Genomic DNA, 22731 nt, shown 5'->3' with positions numbered 1-22731 from the left:
CGAGTCACAAGTTCAGATGTGGGGACTAGTGACTTGTCCCAATCTCAGAGAGGGGACTAGTGCATGTTATTAAATATTTTAGAAATTTTTTGAATGACGTCATAGTGACACCTTAAATTTTTTATTAAACCTTTTTATATAAGTTTTGGGATTTAGGGTGTTACAACCCTATTGGGCCTATTCTAATTGTAAGATAGCTAAGTTCAAGGTGGGATGTTGCAAGGAGTCCATTACTGCCAACAAGCCCACTACTATCACTATTGTTGTCTGCGACCATAGTCTTCAAAGTGGTTGGGAATAGTTCGGCCACCCTTAATGGAGCTTCGAACATCATTATTGTTAGCGGTTATGTCAAAACAGGTGAACTTGTTTTAATTTTAAACATTGTTCGGTTGTGAAAGAGACGAGTCACGAGTTTAGATGTGAGGACTATTGACTTGTCCCAATCTCAGAGAGGGGACTAGTGCATGTTATTAAATATTTTCGAAAGTTTTTGAATGGCGTCGTAGTGACACCTTAAATTGTCGATTAAATCTTTTTATATAAGTTTTGGGATTTAGGATGTTACAACCCTTGGACCTATTCTAATTGTAAGATAGTTAAGTTCAAGGTGGGATGTTGCAAGGAGCCCATTACTACCAACAAGCCCACTACTATCACTATTGTTGTCTGCAACCACAGTCTTCAAAGTGGTTGGGAATAGTTCGGCCACCCTTTATGGAGCTTCGAACATCATTATTGTAAGAGGTTATGTCAAAACAAGTGAACTTGTTTTAATTTTAAACATTGTCAGGTTGAGTCGCCTATTACAATTATTAAAATTGAAATAAATTAATCCGATTTCAGTGGTAATCGGTTACACCATTTTTAATAATCGGTTATCCTTTCGAAAAATTTGATTCTCTACTACTATTGAAATACGTATCAACTCCAACGGATTGTTATAGCAATTACTACAACCACTTCAACAAATAATATCAAATGTGATGGAACTAAATGTAGCTTAGGTTATAGGAAGAAGCATGATAAACTCCATGTATTATTCTCTCTTTTCTTATCTAATTAAGAATCAATCCACCAATTCATTTAAAGCGGAAAAAAAAGTTTTAATTATTCAATATAATTCAGACTCCAGTGTTCAATGTTTATTGAGACTTGTACAATATTGAAATATGTGAGAAGAATGTGAGGAGCTATCAAAAATTATTTTAGGTTCTAAATTAATATATTATGACCAGATTTGAGACACATATTTAGTTATAATGACATATAACAGAGGAATAACTGGAAGTCAAATGTTGCTGCTATGTTGATAAATTCATCATGATTTACATCAATCTCTTTCAATTTTAAGAATATACATGAAGAGATCGAGGCCAAACTTTTATAGAAGAGAAAGATCCAGCAACTAACACATCTCCAAGCATATAATGGGTAGTAATTACACCTTAATCTAACTTAGAGCTACCTCTCATTGTTGTTAGCAGATCCCAGAGAAGAAGTATCAAATAATTAAGTTGAAAACTTGCTCCATACAGTCTCCTCTAATCAATTGGGACCCCAACAACTCAAGTACATGACCGTCCTCAAAGATTCTTCTGATTGGTCTGTCTGCTTTTTTTGTCTTTTAGAATTAGAAACCATAGCAGAAGAAGAAGTGGAGGATGAGAGTTTCTTTGCTTGAGAATACGATCTGACATTGTTTTTAACATGGTTTTGAAGTGATTTTAGTGTATGATTCCATCTGCATATACCTTGATCCTTCAAAGCTTCCACCACTGCAACACTGGCTGCTGCTGCCCATGCTCTACTTGTTGAACTCATCTTCTTCTGTGTTAATAATTCTTCAAAGTGATTTTGTGGCTTTTTAGATGACAGATAAAATGGATTACTAGTTTTGTAGATTTGGTGGAGTAAGAGAAGTGAAGGAGGTTGTTATATATAGGAAGATGGAGATATCAAGGTTAATAGGCAAATGAACGCACAAAGAATAGAAATATACCATGGGCTGAAAAGCTACTTCCTGTGGTTTTCTAGACTGTTTTTTGTGAATCAGATGTTTATTTTTCAATATTCTAATTTTTTTAAGGTTATCTTATTTATATATTTTTCATTTATCCAATAATGCATAAAGATGACACTGACAGAGGCCTGCTGGCATACAGGTTGGTAACTTATTCTCATCTCTAAAATATAAAATATAAACTATAGACAAAGTAGTGCAGTATGTTTAAAAAGAAATAGTTAGTAGTATAGTATATATTTTTATATATATAAAAGAGTTAAAAAAGTTTTTATTTTTCCTAAATATTTCAAATTTTATTTTTAGTTATTTAAAATATTTTCTTTACGAATAATCGTTTTAAATTTTTCTTGGTCTCTCGTGCAACTTAACAATAATTTTTACAATTTAACGACACAATTAGCGGCGATTTTGACAAAATTTATTATTTATTGATTGAATTAGTGACAATTTTAACGAACGTTTTAATAGTAGGGATCAAAAGTGTGGATGCAAGATTTTAAAAGGATCATTTTTTGAAGAATTTCTTTTGAATGACTACAAACTAAATTTGAGATATTTATAAATATCACAAACATACTTAACCCTATTAAAAACAAACATAAATAGTCAACAAATACCTTAACTTAATTTAATGTTCCGCTTTAGTCTATTAATTAAAAAATGTTACAAGTTAGTATTTTAATTTTATTTTCGTTATTCTATTTGGTCACTTTCGTCGTTTATGAAAGTTTTGATGACATGACATCATAGTAAGGTCATTGGTACAAATTTGAGTTGACATATGTAATTAAAAATTGATACATTATTTAAAATATGAGAGTTTTGTTTTCGGAAAACCTCGCAGTTTAAACAATATATCAGTTTTTAACTACATATGTTGAATCAGATTTGTAAGAATAACCTTACATCAAAGAATCATTTAACATTTGTTTAAATGACCAACTTATAACATTTTTTAGTTAAAAAATTAATAAAAAATAAAACAGTGTAATGTATACTAGTAATTTAAATAATGAGTGAAAACATTTTATCAAAATAAATATTCAATAATAGATCACACATTAAATTATAAGTCTTAAGGATTGGTATTATAAAATATATCTATTTATTGATATTATAACATTTTATCTATTAATTATATTCATTAGTTATTATTAGTTTTTACATATGATTTATTATATATTATTAAAAAATTCATATCAAAGAGAAGTAGATAAGTATATTCTTTTATGACATCAGCTTCTGGTGCGCACTGATCCACAATATGTTTGACCATATTACTCACAATAATGATGTTCAAAGCTCCAAAAAGCGTGGCCGAACTAGTCTCAACCATTTTGGAGATTGTGGTCGCAGACAACAACAGTGGAAAGTAGTGGGCTCGTTGGCATAGTGGGCTCCTTGCAACATCCCACCTTGAACTTAGTTATCTAACAATTAGAATAGGCCCAATAGTGTTGTAAACCCCAAAACTTATATAAAAAGATTTAATTGATTATTTAAGTTATCACTACAACAACCATTTAAATTTTTTCGAAAATATTGAACAACATGCATTATTCCTCTCTCTAAGATTAAGACAGGTCACCAGTCCCCACATCTGAACTTGTGACTCGTCTCATTCACAACAACAACAACATATGATACATGACATACAATAATGCAACGACAAAAGCACAACAATGATTACAACCCCACATCTGACTGTAAACAATCATGCATTTAAACGCATCAACGATAGTCCTCACTCTGAACTATGTATCTCAACAATCATCAGTAAGTATTTCACAACAATTCACATAACTATACTTGCACTTCACACGCTACTACAAATAACACATATAATATCGGTCGCAAAGTGTATTTAACCTCGGCTACATAGTCGAGGTAACGAAGAGCAACATGAAAAATAATCATTCTCACCTTATTATTTATAAAACATAGGTTATAAGTTAAAAGATCATGGATTTGATTCTCAACAACTGCATATTTTTATTTTCTAAATTTTGTTGTGCGCGTCATATTCCTCTCGGTTTTATGTAATAACCTATGTAATAAGGTATTCATTTACCTCAGATTTATGTAATAACCGAGGGATAAAATCTCATTTTTTGTCTGTATCATTTTTATTGGCTTGTATCGTTTTCACTGGCATCTATCATATCATTATAAATTTGTTAACCAATGAATACCGGATTTACATTGTTACAAATCTTAGTTTCACCTACCTGTAACATTTTTTACATAAAAACAACAAAATATGCGCATGAATTGGAATATATCATATCATTTAAACCAAGGTTGGAAATTTACATTGTTCTGATCATCAAGACAAAATATACACATTCACATATTTGCACAAAACAAATTAAGGAAATTTACACATTTACAACCAAGAAAAAACTATTGTTTTAGAGAATCATAATAAGATAAAAAAGACTCTGCCCCAACGTGATCGGATGTCATCCATATCTTCTTTTGAGTATGGTTTTTGGTTGTTAAAATCCTATAATTAGAAGGAAAAAAATTATGATAAGCTAACAACAACAACATGAACTTAAGAAGATATGGATTGAGTTAATACCTTATGCTTCATCCATCACTTGTAATGCATGTGGATACAATCTAAAGCATATATCTCATAACATAGTATCCACGTGAATGATCGTCAGGTTGTTTTAGCCACTACAAATAATTTTCATATATTTATATCACACTAATACACATAAATAATATAATATCAAAAAGCACAAGTAATATACTTACTTTTGGGGAAACACATACAGGCTTTTTACCAAGTACATTATGTTAGAGTGCATTATACTCCTCCATCGCACTATGTTGAATGTATTTTTAAGTGTCGGGTTTTTGTTATCGTCTCCATAGGGATTGTGAGATATCGCCGCCGTTCGACAGTTGTTTCAATTCTTAACTCGTAGTAACAAGGGGGTTTTTGGTTTTAGTCACGGTATCTTGCATAAAAGTGTGATAAAATGCGGTAAAAGATTTGATTTTAATATTTGAGAAATATTGCCAAAGTTAGGGTTCGACGATCACTTCGCATGTATATGTTCGATCAACAAAACTTATAAACTCCTTTAGATGATAAACTATTTCACAAAGTCCTCCCAATGTGTTTATCTCTAACACACATTATGAGTTTTCCCATTTTGATCCATTGTTTATCTCTAACACAATCTATCAAAATGACAACTTTTTGGTTCAACCTTATGGTGAACAAAATCATTCATTACTATCTCTAGCTAACAAACAAGATTGGATGAAAACCTAGGTAAAGAGTTGGTAAGCATCTCTCGATCATAAACCAACACAAAGAGTTTTCAATAAAACAAAGTTTTCACCATATATTCACCATCAAAGAGTTTACAAATGAAGATCATCCCATTTACACACAAAGCTAATGATCATCTACATCTAACCTTGACAAAATGAAGAACTTAGCTACTCATTTTCATGGTAGCTTGGTCAACAAGTTTCGGAAGAAGGTTGATCAACATCCGAGTCAAATAATCGAGATTGGATGGGAATCCACCTTCTTTTTATGAAAGATTGTTAAGAGATGAAGAGAAATGATTTCTAGGTCACAAAAGATCTCTAGAGCAATGCTGGAAAAATATCTAAAAAGTACAAAAGTATGGAGGTGTAAAAGTATGGCTCCAAAAAGTAGCCCTTGCTACTTATAATGCTGCTACTGAGCTGTCATGCTCGCTAGGCAAGCAGAATGATTCGCCTAGCGAGCCCCAAAATGAGGCACCTGAGGCACCTGCGCCCAAAGAAATAACCTTTTCCAGATTGGCATGTTCGCTAGGCGAACAAAACCTTCGCTAGGCGAAGCACACGCTTCACCCTTCGCTCCAGCGAGCTTAAGAGGTTTTGCTACTATAATTGCTCGTTGGGAGCTCGCTAATGGCTCGCCTAGCGAGTGAGTGCTGGCTGCGCTTTTGACCAAGTCTGGACGTGTTCGCTACACCCTTCGCTGGCAGCTCGCCTAGCGAGTTTGTTGATGTTTGCTACTGTAAAATACTGGAGCTCTTCGCTGGGTTCTCGCTGGGCGCTCGCCTAGCGAGCCCTTCGCCACAGCCCTCGCCTAGCGAGCAAGCTGATGAATGCATCCTTTTTTTGGTTCCTTTGCCAACTTTCTTGTGGCTTCATTTTCTATTATTTCATGCCTAATTCCTGCAGAATAACACACAAATCAAAGGTACCAAGATCGTTTATCATTGTATTGCAATTCATCAAAAACAAAGGTGGTTTCGAACACTTTAGCAAGGAAATGGAGTGAAAGATGCCCATATTTGATAGCTCAAATAAGCACTTTTGGGTATCTAACAACTCTCCCCAATTAGATTCTTGCTTGTCCTCAAGCAAAGTATGCCTCTTGAAGGACAAGAGGATTTGCATTAAGAAAAAGGTTTCTCCGAAATCGGATAAAACGGCTCAAACACAAGCGAATCAGCAAATACAAATTTCCAACGGTTAGAATAAAATAATACACAAGAACTAAAACTTAGTAGCAATGCGAAATATGTATCTATCCACAACAATATTATCTTGAATGAATCACCCTATCTCTCCTCTTCGAATAAGGATTGAAGAAATTACGCGTTTGCAACCGCGGGAATAATCTCACTCTCCAACAACAATGAAGAAATCAATTCAATTCATACAATGTCTAACAATTATAAATGGTAATGTGGAAGCACGAAGATCACTAAGGCCTTTTCGGTTGAAGCTTGGTTAGGTTAACAAACAAGGGTCATTTCTAAGGCCATTGAAAACGAAATTGCCGATGCAAAAGAGACATTCACTGTACATTATTCACAAATCTCAACTTCGTTCCAATTATTTCTCATTTGAAACCTTCACAACTCTTATTTCACAACTCAATTTTCGTTTTTCCCTATTTTTCTTCCAAGCAAGCATTCATTTTCTTTTTTTTTTCTATTTTTTTTTCTTTTCTTTCACATCATATTTACAAACAGATGTTTCTCTTTTCTATATTTTATATATATATTTTTTATGCTTGCTCGGTTTTTCAAGAGTTGTGGCACTTACCGATTCTAATTTTCATTCTCCCCAACTTATTTCTTACTCACCCTAAGTGAATGCTCTTGACTTTTTACGGCAAAAGAACAATTATCAAAATTTTCTGGGTTGTAAGAAAAAAAGATTTTTGAAATCTCGCTTTATTTAAAGCTGAGATTCAACTGTTTAAGCTCAAAGGGGTTGACGAATACTCTCTCTGCTCACATGTAAGTTGTATTTGGAACTGGTTGTGCTCGATAGAAAACAAGTGCTTTGATCATTTCTAATTGCTTCCACAGATTCACAATAATAAAAGACAAAGCATGAATCAAATGAATCAACAAAGCTTATTAGAATCCAGCATTTAAGTGTACAATGGAGGTTTCCTCACAATTTGTGGTTTTAAGTCCTAGATGAAACATTCATTCAATTATGTTGCAAAAAGACAATATTCAATTACAAAAAAGAGTAAAGTTCTTAATGCATTCTAAAATTCTAGCCGGAGGTAACCATGTACCTTAGCATTATTCACTTGTTTATTTTTATCATTGTCATCCAAGCTCGGATGCACCTTCATTGGATACTTCTTTGAGGAGCAACCAATCTAGAAGGTTTGACACTCAACCAACCAAAAATTTATTAAAACAAACGAAATTTAAAACATAAATAATAACATTACTTCAAAATTTAAAATTGTTCATGGGGGACAAAACACCCCAAAAGTACATAACCAACATCAAAATACACAAATCTGAAAATACAATAGAAATAAAACAAAATATGAAAAATAAAATAAACTTAGCCCTCCAAAGACTCATAACCCTCATCAGTACCGACTTCAGAACCGGTAGCCTCATCATCATCATCATCATCATCTCCATCAGCAGCACCAGAAGAAGCACCAGCACCCGCCCCCTCTCCAAACACAGGCCTGTCCACAGGCCAGCTAGCATGCTGCAGAAACTGCTCACGTGTCATCATAGAATGCTCTCCGGCGGGGTCGCGCATCTGCAGCTGTAACAACTGCATAGAATCGTGCATATCGAGCATGGCGCGCTGAGTTGCCGCCATCCAATCCCAGTTGTAGTTGCAGACAGCCTGCTGGAAAGGATCGGATCCTAGAGTAGAAGTACCAGGAGCATCAGAAGCCCCGGTAACCTCAGCAGCTGAACTACTTCTTACATTCTTCGGTTTGCAATACTTGGCCACGTATCGGTCATCAATGGGCGGCGGGATCCTTACTTGACCCCTAGAGGGTAGCCTCACCCTCGCTTGCAGGCACAAAGCCATGATTAGGCAAGGGAAAGCCAGGGGACAATTCACTCGTGCCCCCGACTTTAGCCCGCTTTCAATCACGGACTTCAGCTCAAAAGCAATAATCCTCGCCACATCAATCTGGACGTTCGTGAGGATGCTGTGTACCAAGTGTGCCACTGGGATCGGCACGGTAGAAGTATGAGACTTGTGTGCGATGTTTGTAAGAACCAACAAAAGGATCAGTTGAGCCAAGGGAGTCATGTCCTCCCTATGGTATCTCATGGGAACCCCAGATGGATTCAACTCAACTGATTTCCCTTTCAAAAGTAGGGCAGCAGAAATCGCATCAGTATCCCGGTGAAGCCTTAAATCTTGGTGGTAGGTGTCTCTCTCCTCGGCTCTCAGATGGAGCGGTTCACCCAGGACATGGTTAATTGCATCCCTATCGAACGCAACAGGACGGCCGGACACTCTAGACGTCCATGTGAATGGCTCGTCGTCGTTCGGCAGTGCGTTCGCGTAGAACTCACGCACTGTTGCGATATCGTAATGCTCTAGGGGGGATATTAACCGATCCCACTTTTTGCTGTTAATCAACCCGGCGAATGTTCGGTTCGTGCCTTCAGGGTTGATTAAAAATCTCTTTTCCGGCAAAATCTTTCGCTTTTCCAAAGCAATATATCTTGCGGCTTGCTTTGGCCCGACAAACTTGTCGGTGTCGAATTGTATTGGTACGGGACGGGAAGTGTTCCCGCTCTTTCTCTTTTTCGAAGCTCCAGATCTGGATTCCATCTGCAAAAACATAAAGAGGAAACAACACAAACACAAAACAGATTAGAAAGCAAAACCAGAATTCCAACTACTGTCATGGTCGCTGCTGCTTCGCCTAGCGAGAACCTAGCGAAGCTTCGCTACAGGTTCGCCTAGCGAAGTGGCAGCGAATGCGCGTCACTGATTCGCTTAGCGAGTTGCTAGCGAATCTTACGGGTTTTTGGGTTATGCAATGTTTACAGTGAAATTTTGGCAAAACCCAAGGTCTCATGGTATCTATTTCAGAACAAAATGATTTATCAAGAACGACATTGTTCTAATGTACATGCAAATCTATACCCACATGCAAAATCTAATGTACCCATTCCCCCAAATTCACCCTAAATGACATATACATCAGAAATTTACAAAGTTCAAACATAAAGAAATGGAATTAGGGCAAACCTTAGTGAAATTGATTGATTGAATTTGAAGTGCACAGTGAGGTTTGCAATGCAATGTAACCGTTTAGGGTTTGAGTGAGAGAGTGTTTGTGAGAGTTGTTTGTGAGTGCTTCAGCAGAGTTATAAAAAGAAAAAATGCACTTGGGCCCAAAAGAGTGGCCTGCTGAGAATTAAATGAGTGCTGCCACGCAGCGCTCGCTGCTGCTTCGCCTAGCGAGCAGCTAGCGAGCATGACAGCATTTGCCTTTTCAAAAACAGCATTCCTGGTACATTCAGCAAGGTTTTAACAATTGGAATCCCAATACGACACCACAGAAAAACTGAAAATACTTACAATGTTGGGGTGCCTCCCAACAAGCGCTTGTTTAACGTCGGATAAGCTCGACGGTGCGATGCTCACAGAGGAGCATCCAAAGAAATAGCACAGCTCTCGCGATCCACATGACCGCCGAGATAAACCTTCAAACGTTGGCCATTAACGGTCCAACTCTCCTTCTTTTCCATGTCCTCAATGACAACAGCTCCGTACTCCTTCACTTCTTTGACCCGAAATGGCCCGGACCATTTTGATTTCAACTTTCTGGGGAATAACTTCAACCTGGAATTGAACAATAGGACCAACTGTCCGGGCACAAATTCTTTCTTTCGGAGCTTTTTGTCATGATATTTTTTTACCTTCTCTTTGTACAACCAACTTGAGTGATATGCGGCATTGCGCATCTCTTCCAACTCAAGCAGTTGCACCTTCCTTTTCTCACCGGCCAAATCCTTTTCAAAATTTAAAAATTTCAGAGCCCACAAGGCTTTGTGCTCCAATTCGACCGGCAAATGGCAAGTTTTACCAAACACCAATTGAAAAGGAGTGAGCCCAATTGGAGCTTTAAAGGCGGTAAGGTATGCCCATAACGCTTCATCCAATTTTTGTGACCATTCTTTTTTCGAATTTGACACAGTTTTTTCGAGAATTCTCTTAATCTCACGATTAGAGACCTCGGCTTGCCCATTAGCCTGTGGGTGATACGGAGTTGCCACTCTGTGTGATACACCGTAATGTTTTAAAATGCTTTCCAATGGTGCATTACAAAAGTGTGACCCTCCGTCACTTATCAACACTCGGGGGGTTCCGAAACGGGAAAATATGTTTTTCTTCAAAAAATTTATTACCGTTTTCGCATCCGCCCGAGGTGAGGCGATCGCCTCAACCCACTTAGAAACGTAATCAACTGCGACAAGCATATACTCGTTACCATAAGAGGGTGGGAATGGTCCTACAAAATCGATGCCCCAACAATCAAATACTTCAACCTCTTGGATGTTTTGGAGAGGCATCTCGTCTCTCTAACCAATCCCACCGCTTCTCTGGCAACTATCACAACTTTGCGCATGGGTATATGCATCTTTGAAAATAGTGGGCCAATAAAATCCTGATTGAAGGATTTTAGTGGCCGTTCTCACCCCATTATAGTGTCCGCCGTAAGGCGAGTTGTGACAATGCCAAAGGATGCTCTGCGCTTCATCGCCAGTAACGCATCTCCTTAAAAGGTTATCACTACCCAACTTAAACAAGTACGGGTCATCCCATACGTAATACTTGGCATCCGAAAGAAACTTCCTTTTTTGGTTCGAAGTTAGGTCGGGAGGCACAAAACCACTAGCCTTGTGGTTCGCAAAGTCTGCAAACCACGACCTAACTTGAATTTTGAAAAGTTTTTCATCAGGAAACTCTTCCCGGATTTCCTTCTCTGAAGCTGTAACCTCCACATTAACTAAGCGAGATAAATGATCCGCCACCAAATTTTCCGATCCTTTCTTGTCTTTGATTTCAACATCAAATTCTTGCAACAAGAGGATCCAACGGATGAGCCTTTGCTTCGAATCCGGTTTGGTGAGCAAATATTTAATCGCCGAGTGGTCGGTATACACTACGACTTTAGACCCTATAAAATAAGACCTAAACTTTTCAAGCGCATACACTATCGCAAGTAATTCTTTTTCAGTGGTGGCATAGTTAATTTGAGCCTCATTAAGAACTTTACTTGCGTAATGTATCGCATGAAATTTTTTCTCTTTTCTTTGGCCTAATACCGCTCCGATTGCATAGTCGCTCGCATCACACATTAGCTCAAAATTTAAATTCCAATTTGGAGCGACTATAATTGGAGCAGTAACCAATTTTTCTTTCAAAATCTCAAAAGCTTGCAAACATTCATCGGTTAAGAGAAATACCTGGTCCTTAGCTAGCAAATTACTCAAAGGCTCAGCTACCTTTGAGAAGTCTTTGATAAAGCACCGATAGAACCCGGCGTGCCCCAAAAAGCTTCGGATTCCCTTCACATTCACCGGAGGAGGTAACTTTTCAATCACTTCATCCTTAGCACGATCAACTTCAAGCCCTCTTGAAGAGACTTTATGGCCAAGCACTATCCCCTCGGTCACCATGAAGTGGCACTTCTCCCAATTAAGCACAAGATTGGTCTTCACACATCTTTCAAGCACCGTTTTCAAGTTTGCCAAGCATAAACTAAAGGAACCACCAAATACCGAGAAGTCATCCATGAAGACTTCCATTGTTTTCTCAATAAGGTCGGCAAAAATGGCTTGCACACATCTTTGGAAAGTTGCCGGTGCATTGCACAACCCAAAGGGCATTTTTCGGTATGCGAAAACTCCAAACGGACATGTGAAAGCCGTCTTTTCATGATCGGCCGGGTCAACCGCAATTTGGTTATACCTGGAATAGCCATCCAAGAAACAATAGTATTGTTGCCCCGAGAGTCTTTCGAGCATTTGATCCATGAACGGGAGTGGAAAATGATCTTTTCGAGTTGCGGTATTCAACCGCCTATAATCAATACACATTCGCCACCCCGTTGCAACTTTAGTAGGGATCAACTCATCCTTGTCATTTCGGATCACGGTAATTCCACCTTTCTTCGGAACCACATGCACAGGACTAACCCATGGACTATCCGAAATCGGGTAAATCATTCCCGCATCCAACAACTTGACAACTTCCTTTCTAACAACCTCATTCATAGTAGGATTTAAGCGGCGTTGTGGTTGAGCTACCGGCTTAAAATCCTCTTCCATTAAGATCTTGTGCATGCAATAGGAAGGACTAATTCCTTTGAGATCAGAAAGAGTCCAACCCATGGCTTCTTGATTTTTTTTTTGCACATTGATCAAACGGGCTTCTTCATCATTTGACAAAAGGTTGCTTATGATGGCCGACTTTGCTTCGGTCTCATCTAGGAATACATACTTCAAAGTAGAAGGTAACATTTTCAATTCAATAGGCGCTTTTTCGTCATTAACCTCCTTCTTCAAGTCTTCCTCCTCAACTTCCCACGATTGTAGTTCGTTTAAACCATCAAGTTCCCTTAAGCATTCATCAAGAGCTTGCTCTTCTTCAGCTGTGAAAACTTCAAATGAGTCGTCAAGAGCTAACTCCATAGGAGATATCTCATGAATATGCTTAGAAACCTCCAAAATTGCCTCTTCGATCACATCGATGCGAAAGCTATCACTTCTATCTTTTGAATGCTTCATTGCTTCGAATAGATCGAATGTAACTTCTTCATTTTGGACTCTCACCTTCATCAAACTGTCATCAACGTCTATCGTCATGCGCGCGGTTTTCATGAACGGTCGGCCCAGAATGAGCGGAGCATCATCATCCTCTTCCATATCAATAACAATAAAATCGACCGGGAAAAAGAATTTGTCGACTTTAACCAAAACATCTTGGGCTACGCCATGAGGATGGGTAGTCGACTTATCGGCCAATTGCAAAGTCATCCAGATGGACTTAATTTCAATGTTGCCAAGCCTCTTTACAATAGACAATGGTATAAGATTAATGCTTGACCCCAAATCAATTAGTCCTTTTCCGACATAGATATCTCCAATTCTAACCGGCAAAGTAACTCGTCCCGGATCAACCTCTTTTTTCGGAAGCGTCCTTTGAATAATTGCACTACAACTCGCATCTAGGACAATGGTCTCCGGTTCCGTATACCTCTGCTTTTTTGTAAGTATGTCTTTCATGAATTTGGCATACTTGGGCATTTGCTCCAATGCTTCGGAAAACGGAATGTTGATTTGGAGTTGTTTAAAAATATCCATGAACCGGGCGTAATGCCGTTCATTCTCCCTTTTGGATGGAGCATGTGGATAAGGAAGGTTTTGGATTGGATTAGCGCTCACTACCTCCTTTCCTTTAGCAACTCTAGAACTTCTCGCTCTTTTCTTTTTCACTTCCTCCACCATTACTTCATCACTCTTATTTTTCTCAATTTCCACACTTTCTTTCTTTTCAACTTCACCATTCTTTTTGTTCTTTTCACTTTCTTCCTCACTCCACTCCCCCACTTCACCATCAACATTATCCTCCAATATTTCCTCCTCATTTTTCCTCTTTTCCTCTCTTTGTTCACTTTCATCTCTTTTTTTATTCTCACTAATCAACTCCCTCCCACTTCTCGTCGTGATCACTTTACAATGCTCCTTAGGATTTGTTTGCGTGTTCGCTGAAAAAGAAGGACCGGGTTGTTGTTCTGCTAGTTGCTTAGCAAGTTGTCCAACTTGAGTCTCGAGATTTTTGATTGCCGCATCGTTGCTCTTTTGATTAGCCATTGACATTTGCATAAATTGTGTCAATGTCTCTTCTAATTTTGAAGTTACGACCGGCGGTTGTTGAGGTTGATAAGGATTTTGGGGAGGGTTTTGACGGCTAGAAGAACCACCCCCATAACCTTGGTTATGGTAATAATTACTCCTAGGTTGGAACCCTTGATTCCCTTGGAAGTGTTGTTGTTGATTTTGAGGATGTGGTTGATAAGGTTGTTGTTGTTGTTGTCTCGGTTGGTAGTCTCGTTGGTTTGCCATGTAGTTTACTTCTTCGAACCCGGGAGGTGGACAAAATCCGGTGTCATGCTCACCTTTGCAAAGCTCACAACAAGCTATTTGTTTAGCTTTTGAGGGTTCTCTCAACTCTTTTATTTGCTGCGTTAAGAGTTCCACTTGTTGTGAAATGAGTTTGTTTTGGGCAAGAATGGCATCGTTCGTCCCAAGTTCAAGCACTCCCGGCTTCTTCAAAGAGTTGCCTCTACTTTGACTTTGAAGATCATTTAGAGCCATTCGATTTATGATATCTGTAGCTTCTTCGGCGTTTTTAGACAATAAAGAACCACCCGAGGTAGCATCCAACAAAGTCTTGCAATTTGGTTGAAGTCCATTTTTGAAAATATGGATTTGAGTAAATTCATCAAATCCATGCCCTTTACACTTCCGAAGCATGGATTTGAATCTTTCCCACGCCTCATTTAATGATTCGTTGGTTCCTTGTGAAAACACAGAGATGGCCGTCTTGGATTCCATGAACCGGTTGTGGGAGAAAAATATTTCGATGAACTTCTCTTCCAACACGTTCCAATCTGTCATGACGGCTAGTGTTTGATCTAAGTACCAATCTTTTGCTTTGCCGAGCAAAGCGTGGGGAAATAATCTTCTGAACAACGGTAGCTCTTGAGCTTGATCAACTTCGGCCGCCAATGTTATCTCGTAAAATTTGGTGAGAAAAGCAAAGGGATCTTCATGGTCCATTCCGGTGAATGGACTTCCATATAGTAAATTAAGAGTTCCCGTTTTCATCTCGGCTTGCCTTCCCGTGTGGTTGGCAAACTGAGCAGTATTCCTTGGACTGTTTACACATGGAGTGGAAATGGGCGGTGGTGGTGGTTCCATGATAGGTATGAACGGTGGTGGATGTGTGGTAGAAGAATTTTCTCTTTGTTCTTGTCGTTGTCTAGCTTGTTGCCTCCTTCGTCTCGTTCTGCTATTCAGCCTCCTTGCGGTTCTTTCGATCTCGGGATCAAAAAGAAGTTCGTCCACAGGAATCTGCCCTCGCATTAAACGAAAGCTGCACACTAAACCAAACAAATTACAAGCACACGTCAAAAATTCGAAAGCTAAAAATTAAGCAACTATTGTGATGCTCGCAATATCAATTCACAATCCCCGGCAACGGCGCCATTTTGTTGAATGTATTTTTAAGTGTCGGGTTTTTGTTATCGTCTCCACAGGGATTGTGAGATATCGCCGCCGTTCGACAGTTGTTTCAATTCTTAACTCGTAGTAACAAGGGGGTTTTTGGTTTTAGTCACGGTATCTTGCATAAAAGTGTGATAAAATGCGGTAAAAGATTTGGTTTTAATATTTGAGAAATATTGCCAAAGTTAGGGTTCAACGATCACTTTGCATGTATATGTTCGATCAACAAAACTTATAAACTCCTTTAGATGATAAACTATTTCACAAAGTCCTCCCAATGTGTTTATCTCTAACACACATTATGAGTTTTCCCATTTTGATCCATTGTTTATCTCTAACACAATCTATCAAAATGACAACTTTTTGGTTCAACCTTATGGTGAACAAAATCATTCATTACTATTTCTAGCTAACAAACAAGATTGGATGAAAACCTAGGTAAAGAGTTGGTAAACATCTCTCGATCATAAACCAACACAAAGAGTTTTCAATAAAACAAAGTTTTCACCATATATTCACCATTAAAGAGTTTACAAATGAAGATCATCCCATTTACACACAAAGCTAATGATCATCTACATCTAACCTTGACAAAATGAAGAACTTAGCTACTCATTTTCATGGTAGCTTGGTCAACAAGTTTCGGAAGAAGGTTGATCAACATCCGAGTCGAATAATCGAGATTGGATGGGAATCCACCTTCTTTTTGTGAAAGATTGTTAAGAGATGAAGAGAAATGATTTCTAGGTCACAAAAGATCTCTAGAGCAATGCTGGAAAAATATTCAAAAAGTACAAAAGTATGAAGGTGTAAAAGTATGGCTCCAAAAAGTAGCCCTTGCTACTTATAGTGCTGCTACTGAGCTGTCATGCTCGCTAGGCGAGCAGAATGGCTCGCCTAGCGAGCCCCAAAATGAGGCACCTGAGGCACCTGCGCCCAAAGAAATAACCTTTGCCAGATTGGCATGTTCGCTAGGCGAACAAAACCTTCGCTAGGCGAAGCACACACTTCACCCTTCGCTCCAGCGAGCTTAGGAGGTTTTGCTACTGTAATTGCTCGCTGGGAGCTCGCTAATGGCTCGCCTAGCGAGTGAGTGTTGGCTGCGCTTTTGACCAAGTCTGGACGTGTTCGCTACACCCTTCGCTGGCAGCTCGCCTAGCGATTTTGTTGATGTTTGCTACTGTAAAATACTGGAGCTCTTCGCTGGGTTCTAGCTGGGCGCTCGCCTAGCGAGCCCTTCGCCACAGCCCCCGCCTAGCGAGCAAGCTGATGAATGCATCCTTTTTTTGGTTCCTTTGCCAACTTTCTTGTGGCTTCATTTTCTATTATTTCATGCCTAATTCCTGCACAATAACACACAAATCAAAGGTACCAAGATCTTTTATCATTGTATTGTAATTCATCAAAAACAAAGGTGGTTTCGAACACTTTAGCAAGGAAATGGAGTGAAAGATGCCCATATTTGATAGCTCAAATAAACACTTTTGGGTATCTAACACACTACACATGTCACTTAAAATTAAACATGAATAAAAATTATTCAACTATAAAGTTAAAAATAATACCACTTACCCATTCAAAGTGTTAACCGCTTCTTCGGACAGTTCGGAGTGCAATGGGCAAAACACAAATATAGTATTTTTCTTGGGACATATAACAATTAGTTGCAAATGTTCACTGCATAAACATTTAGAATAATTAATATGTATAAAATTGATTTATAAATAAAAATAATAATAATATACTTACTTGCGGTAAAACGGGGCCAAGTAACAATCATTGATGTTCCCTTTCAATTTATATTTTAAATACAAATATGCTTTCCTGTTGAACCGCGAGTAAGAGCAATGTGTGTCGGATCTAAGATGCAATACTTGTTTTGAAATTTCCTTTTAACACATAAGTCATGGATGTACCTGCAAGAGCAAATCTTTATGTTAAAGTAGAAAAACGTATGAATATAAATAGAGATCAAAATAAAAACTATACTTACGAGGACCAAATTTGTAATACAAAAATGTCTATGTACACATTTCCCAAAAAAAAAAATCATGGACAGAAATTCCAGAAAGTGTGAATAACTTTTATGGATCATGACTTAATGTAATACCCAATAATGGGCTGGAATACTATTAATGATCATTCATATTCACTCAATATTATCCACTTTTGACTGTGTGGGTTCAATACTGTCTTGGTTGGCAGAAAAACTCTTTCCCGCTCGTAACTTTTTGAACTTTATTCTCTCGAATTTCCGACTGATTTGAATTTGTGTAGCTTAATAGATCCAACAAATTCAACTTCTGCATCATAAAAACAACATAATACAATCCAAAATTAAATTACGCAAACAATAATAACAACAACATACAACTTATACCTCAAGCACAACGCGACTACACTTCTCGGACACCTTCACCTCAGTCATCCTCTCTAGCTCATCCTCATGCTTCTAGACACTCTCTTGCACCATCTGTAATAACAATCCCCTTTCCTCGTCCAACTTCTTATCCTGCTCCTTCATCAACCTCTTCTTCTCCTCCTCAAACGTCTTCATATCCTCCTCCGACTTCCTATCCTGCTCCTCCCTCCACCTCTTCCTCTCCTCCTCAAACTTGTTCCTATCATACTCCAACTTCCTATCCTACTCCTTCATTTCCTTATCCAACTCAACAACAACAATCTCTTTAATCTCTCTCTCTCTCTCTCTCTCTCTCTCTCTCTCTCTCTCTCTCTCTCTCTCTCTCTCTCTCTCTCTCTCTATATATATATATATATATATATATATATATATATATAATATATATATATATATATATATATATATATATATATATATATATATATATATATATATATATATATATATATATAAATATATATATATATCTTAAGTATTTTCCACTAAATTATTTGGATGGTCCAAAAAATGCCTTGAAGCCAATGCCTCTTCCAAGACCACAGACACTCCTAGGATGCTCCTCGATTCCAATCCCTTCTACCAAGATTTCATGACGATCTTGTGAAGTGAAGAGGCCGACTTTGGTTTATTCAACCAGATCATCCTACAATACATATTAAATTTCATCTTTAACAAATTGATTTAACTAAAATAAATATTGTTGAAAGAAGTATCTACTTACAATCCTTTGAGCCACTTCACGCATAGCATCTGATGTGAACTCGCCGTCTTTTCTTTGACGCATCCTCTTCCGTTTCTCGTGGCGTGATGGTGAAGATGGAGTGCCATCAAAAGTTATAGAACCTCTCAACTCTTTCTCCCTTTATTTTATTTTTTCTTCCATCATCTCCTTTTCAAGTTATTGATATCCTCCATGAGACAATCTATGTGGATACATATTTCTAGCTCGATTTTCCTTTCCTTTTTGGCTCTTTTCCAAAAAGGAAGGAGTGGTGCGAGACTCTACAAATTATTCCCAAACATCTTGATCAATAAATGAATACACATCGTATGGAGGCTTTTCTTTATCTTCTCCATGTTTAACATAATCATGGGTGACCCGTGTCTTAAATCCCCTCCAACGCTCACCATAATATGTAAGCATCTTCTTTTTCACACTATCATCATCTGGACTAACAATGAACACATCATATGTTTACACAATAGAGATGTTATTAGTATTAAATAAAAAATAAATGATCATATATACTTCAAAACAAATCATAAAATACATGAACATCTTCCCATATGGCGTCTTTCAATTCCTCATCAACATCGTGCCAACTATCTATCAGAATGCTCACTTTACTTCTACCTTGTAACGCAATGTAACTCGTAAAATCGTTAATGTGTTCACCATAAGCCCTGTCGGTTACAACATCAACTGTAACTGAGTAGAGAACACTGATTTCTTGGGCTTTTTTTCACCTTGGTATACATCGTGGCACCTCTAGTTTTTCTTCTACGATTTGTATTAACATATGTTGCAGTAGATGTTATATGGGAGGTGTTTGTCGGATCAATCATGAATATCAGTTGAAAAATAGGTAAAACAAAATGACTATTTGTTGACGAAATGACTATGTAAATAAATCTCAAAATGATCAAGAGAAACTCTACTAACTAACGTTTCAATAAAAACAAATGTAAAATCATAGAAAGAAATTGATCAAAAGATAAACTAATATAAAATCCTAGACAAAATGATCAGTGAAAAATAAAGTGATATATAACTCATTTCAGTGAAGAACAAATCTATTGAGAAAATGACGTTTGATGAATATCTGTTAGAAGAGTTTTGATGAATATCAACTTGAAAATCGCCTAGTTTTTTTTTGCAAAATGAGAGTGACAAAATAACGTTTGAGCGTTGATAGGTAAATGAAAAGTTAGAAACTAGTTGGATTGTAGTTTGAAGTATTTCATACAACATATGTGTCACGTCGGTTTTATATAAAATCCGACGTGACAGTAGTAATTAAAAATATAAAATATAAAAAACACAATAGCGTCATATTCTGGAAATTCAATTAAAAGATATATAACGTCGGGTTTTTTGTATAACCGAGGGTTTGAACAGATCAAATAAAAAATTAAAATAAGATTTTGAAAATAGTATTTTGAAATTGATTAAAGCAAAATATATTACCACTCAAATGGACCATGTAGCAGAGGTAAATGCTAATAAAAAATAACAATGATAAAAAATGGAACTTAGAAAGGCGCCAAGTGAGAAATACTAACTAAACAACTGGAAAAATAACATAAAATGCAAAGACCGGATCTCGAAGCGAGCTCCCTTATAGCTCTATTCCCTCGCTTTTCTTAAAAACCGAGGTAAATGGTTGTTTATTTTTATAAATAAAAAATGAAACCTGACGCTCGCAGTACCTATACCCTCGTTTTTGTATTGTTCGAGGTGTTAGTTTCATAATAAAAAGCGTTATTTGTTGTAGTGACATCATAGATTCAATCATCAAAAAAACATCCACACACTACTCAATCATATTGATTCATATTATCATCACTTCACTATTAATTCACTCATTCACACGATTAATTGTTAGTTCTTTACCGTCAATCGTTACACAATAAGTTAAACCACCAATTTCACTTATTCCAATACCCATCTAGTCCTTTAATACATCACTATGGGATAGCCATACACGTTAGCTTTCCAATGCTTCGAGCCACACTTGTTTGGATTTACGGAACTAAAGTTATGACAAAAACAATTAGATAAAATAATAAGTTTTAGCTCAGGAGTTTTTTCAAAATTTGACTAGCATCAATCAATTGCAGCAAGCCATCAATAAATTGATCTGATTCCTCGTTACATTCCGTCTTTCCAATTTTTCACGTTTTGCCTTAGCGCAATCGATTGATTATGGGAATTAATCGATTGACATTGTTTGATTTTTCATATTTTTCCTAATTTTCACGTGATTAATCGATTGACACGGGATGTCAGTCAATTGACATCATCAATTTTTCTAAAAATTCCAATTTTCAACACGTTTACTTCATCTTCTTCATCCCCTAACCCTCATACATCAAACCAATTCATATTATAACACACAAAACACACCATATCATAAATTTAACCGCATATAACAATCTCATAGCAATTAAACATGTTGTAACACACATATTAAATCATGAATCATAACAATTAAACACACAATTTTCATCAAGAACTCATGAACACATGAACACATCAACAATGGTGAAATCAAAAGAAAAATTTAGAGGAGACTGAGGATCCCTCTCTACACTTCATACAATATACACCCACAGGAGAGTAATCTCTCATTTTACCTTGGATTTTCAGCAAAGCAAGCCCTAAGCTCCCTAACAATTGAGTTTTCTTACCAAATTCTAGATTGTCTCTCTTACCTCTTTTCTCTTGTTCCAAAATAATAAGTACCATAAAAAAGTTTTAAATCTCACTTTTCTATTTAGGTTATTCTCTTATTACCCTCAACTCACTCTCATATTCCCTATTTTCCCCGTACACCTCTTACTAACTCTAATTTATTTTAATTTATAATAATTCAATTATTCACCAAATTTTATCATTTCTCTTATTTTTGGACAATCACCTTATTTTTAATTATTCCACTTAACTTAAATTAATTAAAATAAATCTTATTAATTTCTATCATTTCCATAACTCTCTCCAATTCTCTCCAAAACACATGCATTCTCTATTATCCTAATAAAATATATAAATTAATTTAAATAAAATATAACTAAATTCAATTAAATTAATTAATTTAGTTCGGGATCTTACAACTCTTTCTCCACTTATAAAAATTTTGCCCTTAAAATCCATTTAAAAAAAATAGGTTTGGATACAACTCTCTCATTAGACTTCCAAATCTATCAAAATACCATATTGAATTGTGCGAGAAGAATGTGAGGATCTATCAAAAATTATTTTAGGTTCTAAATTAATACATTCTTGAGACACATATTTAATTATAATGACATATAACGGAGGAATAACTAGAAGTCAGATGTTGCTGATATGTTGATAAATTCATCATGATTTTCATCAATCTCTTTCAATTTTCACAATATACATGAAGAGATCGAGGCCAAACTTTTATGGAAGAGAAAGACTCAGCAAGTAACACCTCTCGAAGCATATAATGGGTACTAATTACACCTTAATCTAACTTAGAGCCACCTCTCGTTGTTGTTAGTAGATCGCAGAGAGAAGTATCAAATAATTAAGATGAAAACTTGTTCCATACAGTCTCGTCTAATCAATTGGGACCCCAACAACTCAAGTACATGACTGTCCTTAAAGATTCTTCTGACTGCATGATCTTCTTATTTTGTCTTTTAGAATTAGAAACCATAGCAGAAGAAGAAGAAGAAGTGGAGGATGAGAGTTTCTTTGCTTGAGAAAATGATCTGACATTGTTTTTAACATGATTTTGAAGTGACTTTAGTGTATGATTCCATCTGCATATACCTTGATCCTTCAATGCTTCCACCACTGCAACACTGGCTGCTGCTGCCCATGCTCTACTTGTTGAACTCATCTTCTTCTGTGTTAATGATTCTTCAAAGTGATTTTGTGGCTTTTTAGATGACAGAGAAATTTGATTACTGGTTTTGTAGATTTGGCGGAGCAAGAAGAATGAAGGAGGTTGTTATATATAGAA

The 22731-nt window shown here is 36.9% G+C and overlaps 2 protein-coding genes across 2 annotated transcripts; both read right to left on the bottom strand.

Annotated features, from left to right (window-relative positions):
• Positions 1-1281: 1281 nt before the first annotated feature.
• On the bottom strand, positions 1282-2048 carry LOC127086831 (uncharacterized). The gene has a single exon (XM_051027647.1). The coding sequence runs from the start codon at positions 1822-1824 to the stop codon at positions 1549-1551; it is 276 nt and encodes a 91-aa protein (XP_050883604.1). The 5' UTR covers positions 1825-2048; the 3' UTR covers positions 1282-1548.
• Positions 1282-22731, bottom strand: LOC127086830 (uncharacterized). Its single transcript, XM_051027646.1, has 2 exons — positions 22248-22731; positions 1282-1468 (listed from the first exon to the last, which is right to left on the bottom strand). The coding sequence occupies exon 1, from the start codon at positions 22606-22608 to the stop codon at positions 22327-22329; it is 282 nt and encodes a 93-aa protein (XP_050883603.1). The 5' UTR covers positions 22609-22731; the 3' UTR covers positions 1282-1468; positions 22248-22326.

This window comes from Lathyrus oleraceus, chromosome 5 (genome assembly GCF_024323335.1).
Source record: "Lathyrus oleraceus cultivar Zhongwan6 chromosome 5, CAAS_Psat_ZW6_1.0, whole genome shotgun sequence".
Taxonomy (NCBI): domain Eukaryota; kingdom Viridiplantae; phylum Streptophyta; class Magnoliopsida; order Fabales; family Fabaceae; genus Lathyrus; species Lathyrus oleraceus.
Note: the sequence above shows the minus strand (reverse complement) of the source record. Positions and strands in the feature narration are given on the sequence as shown.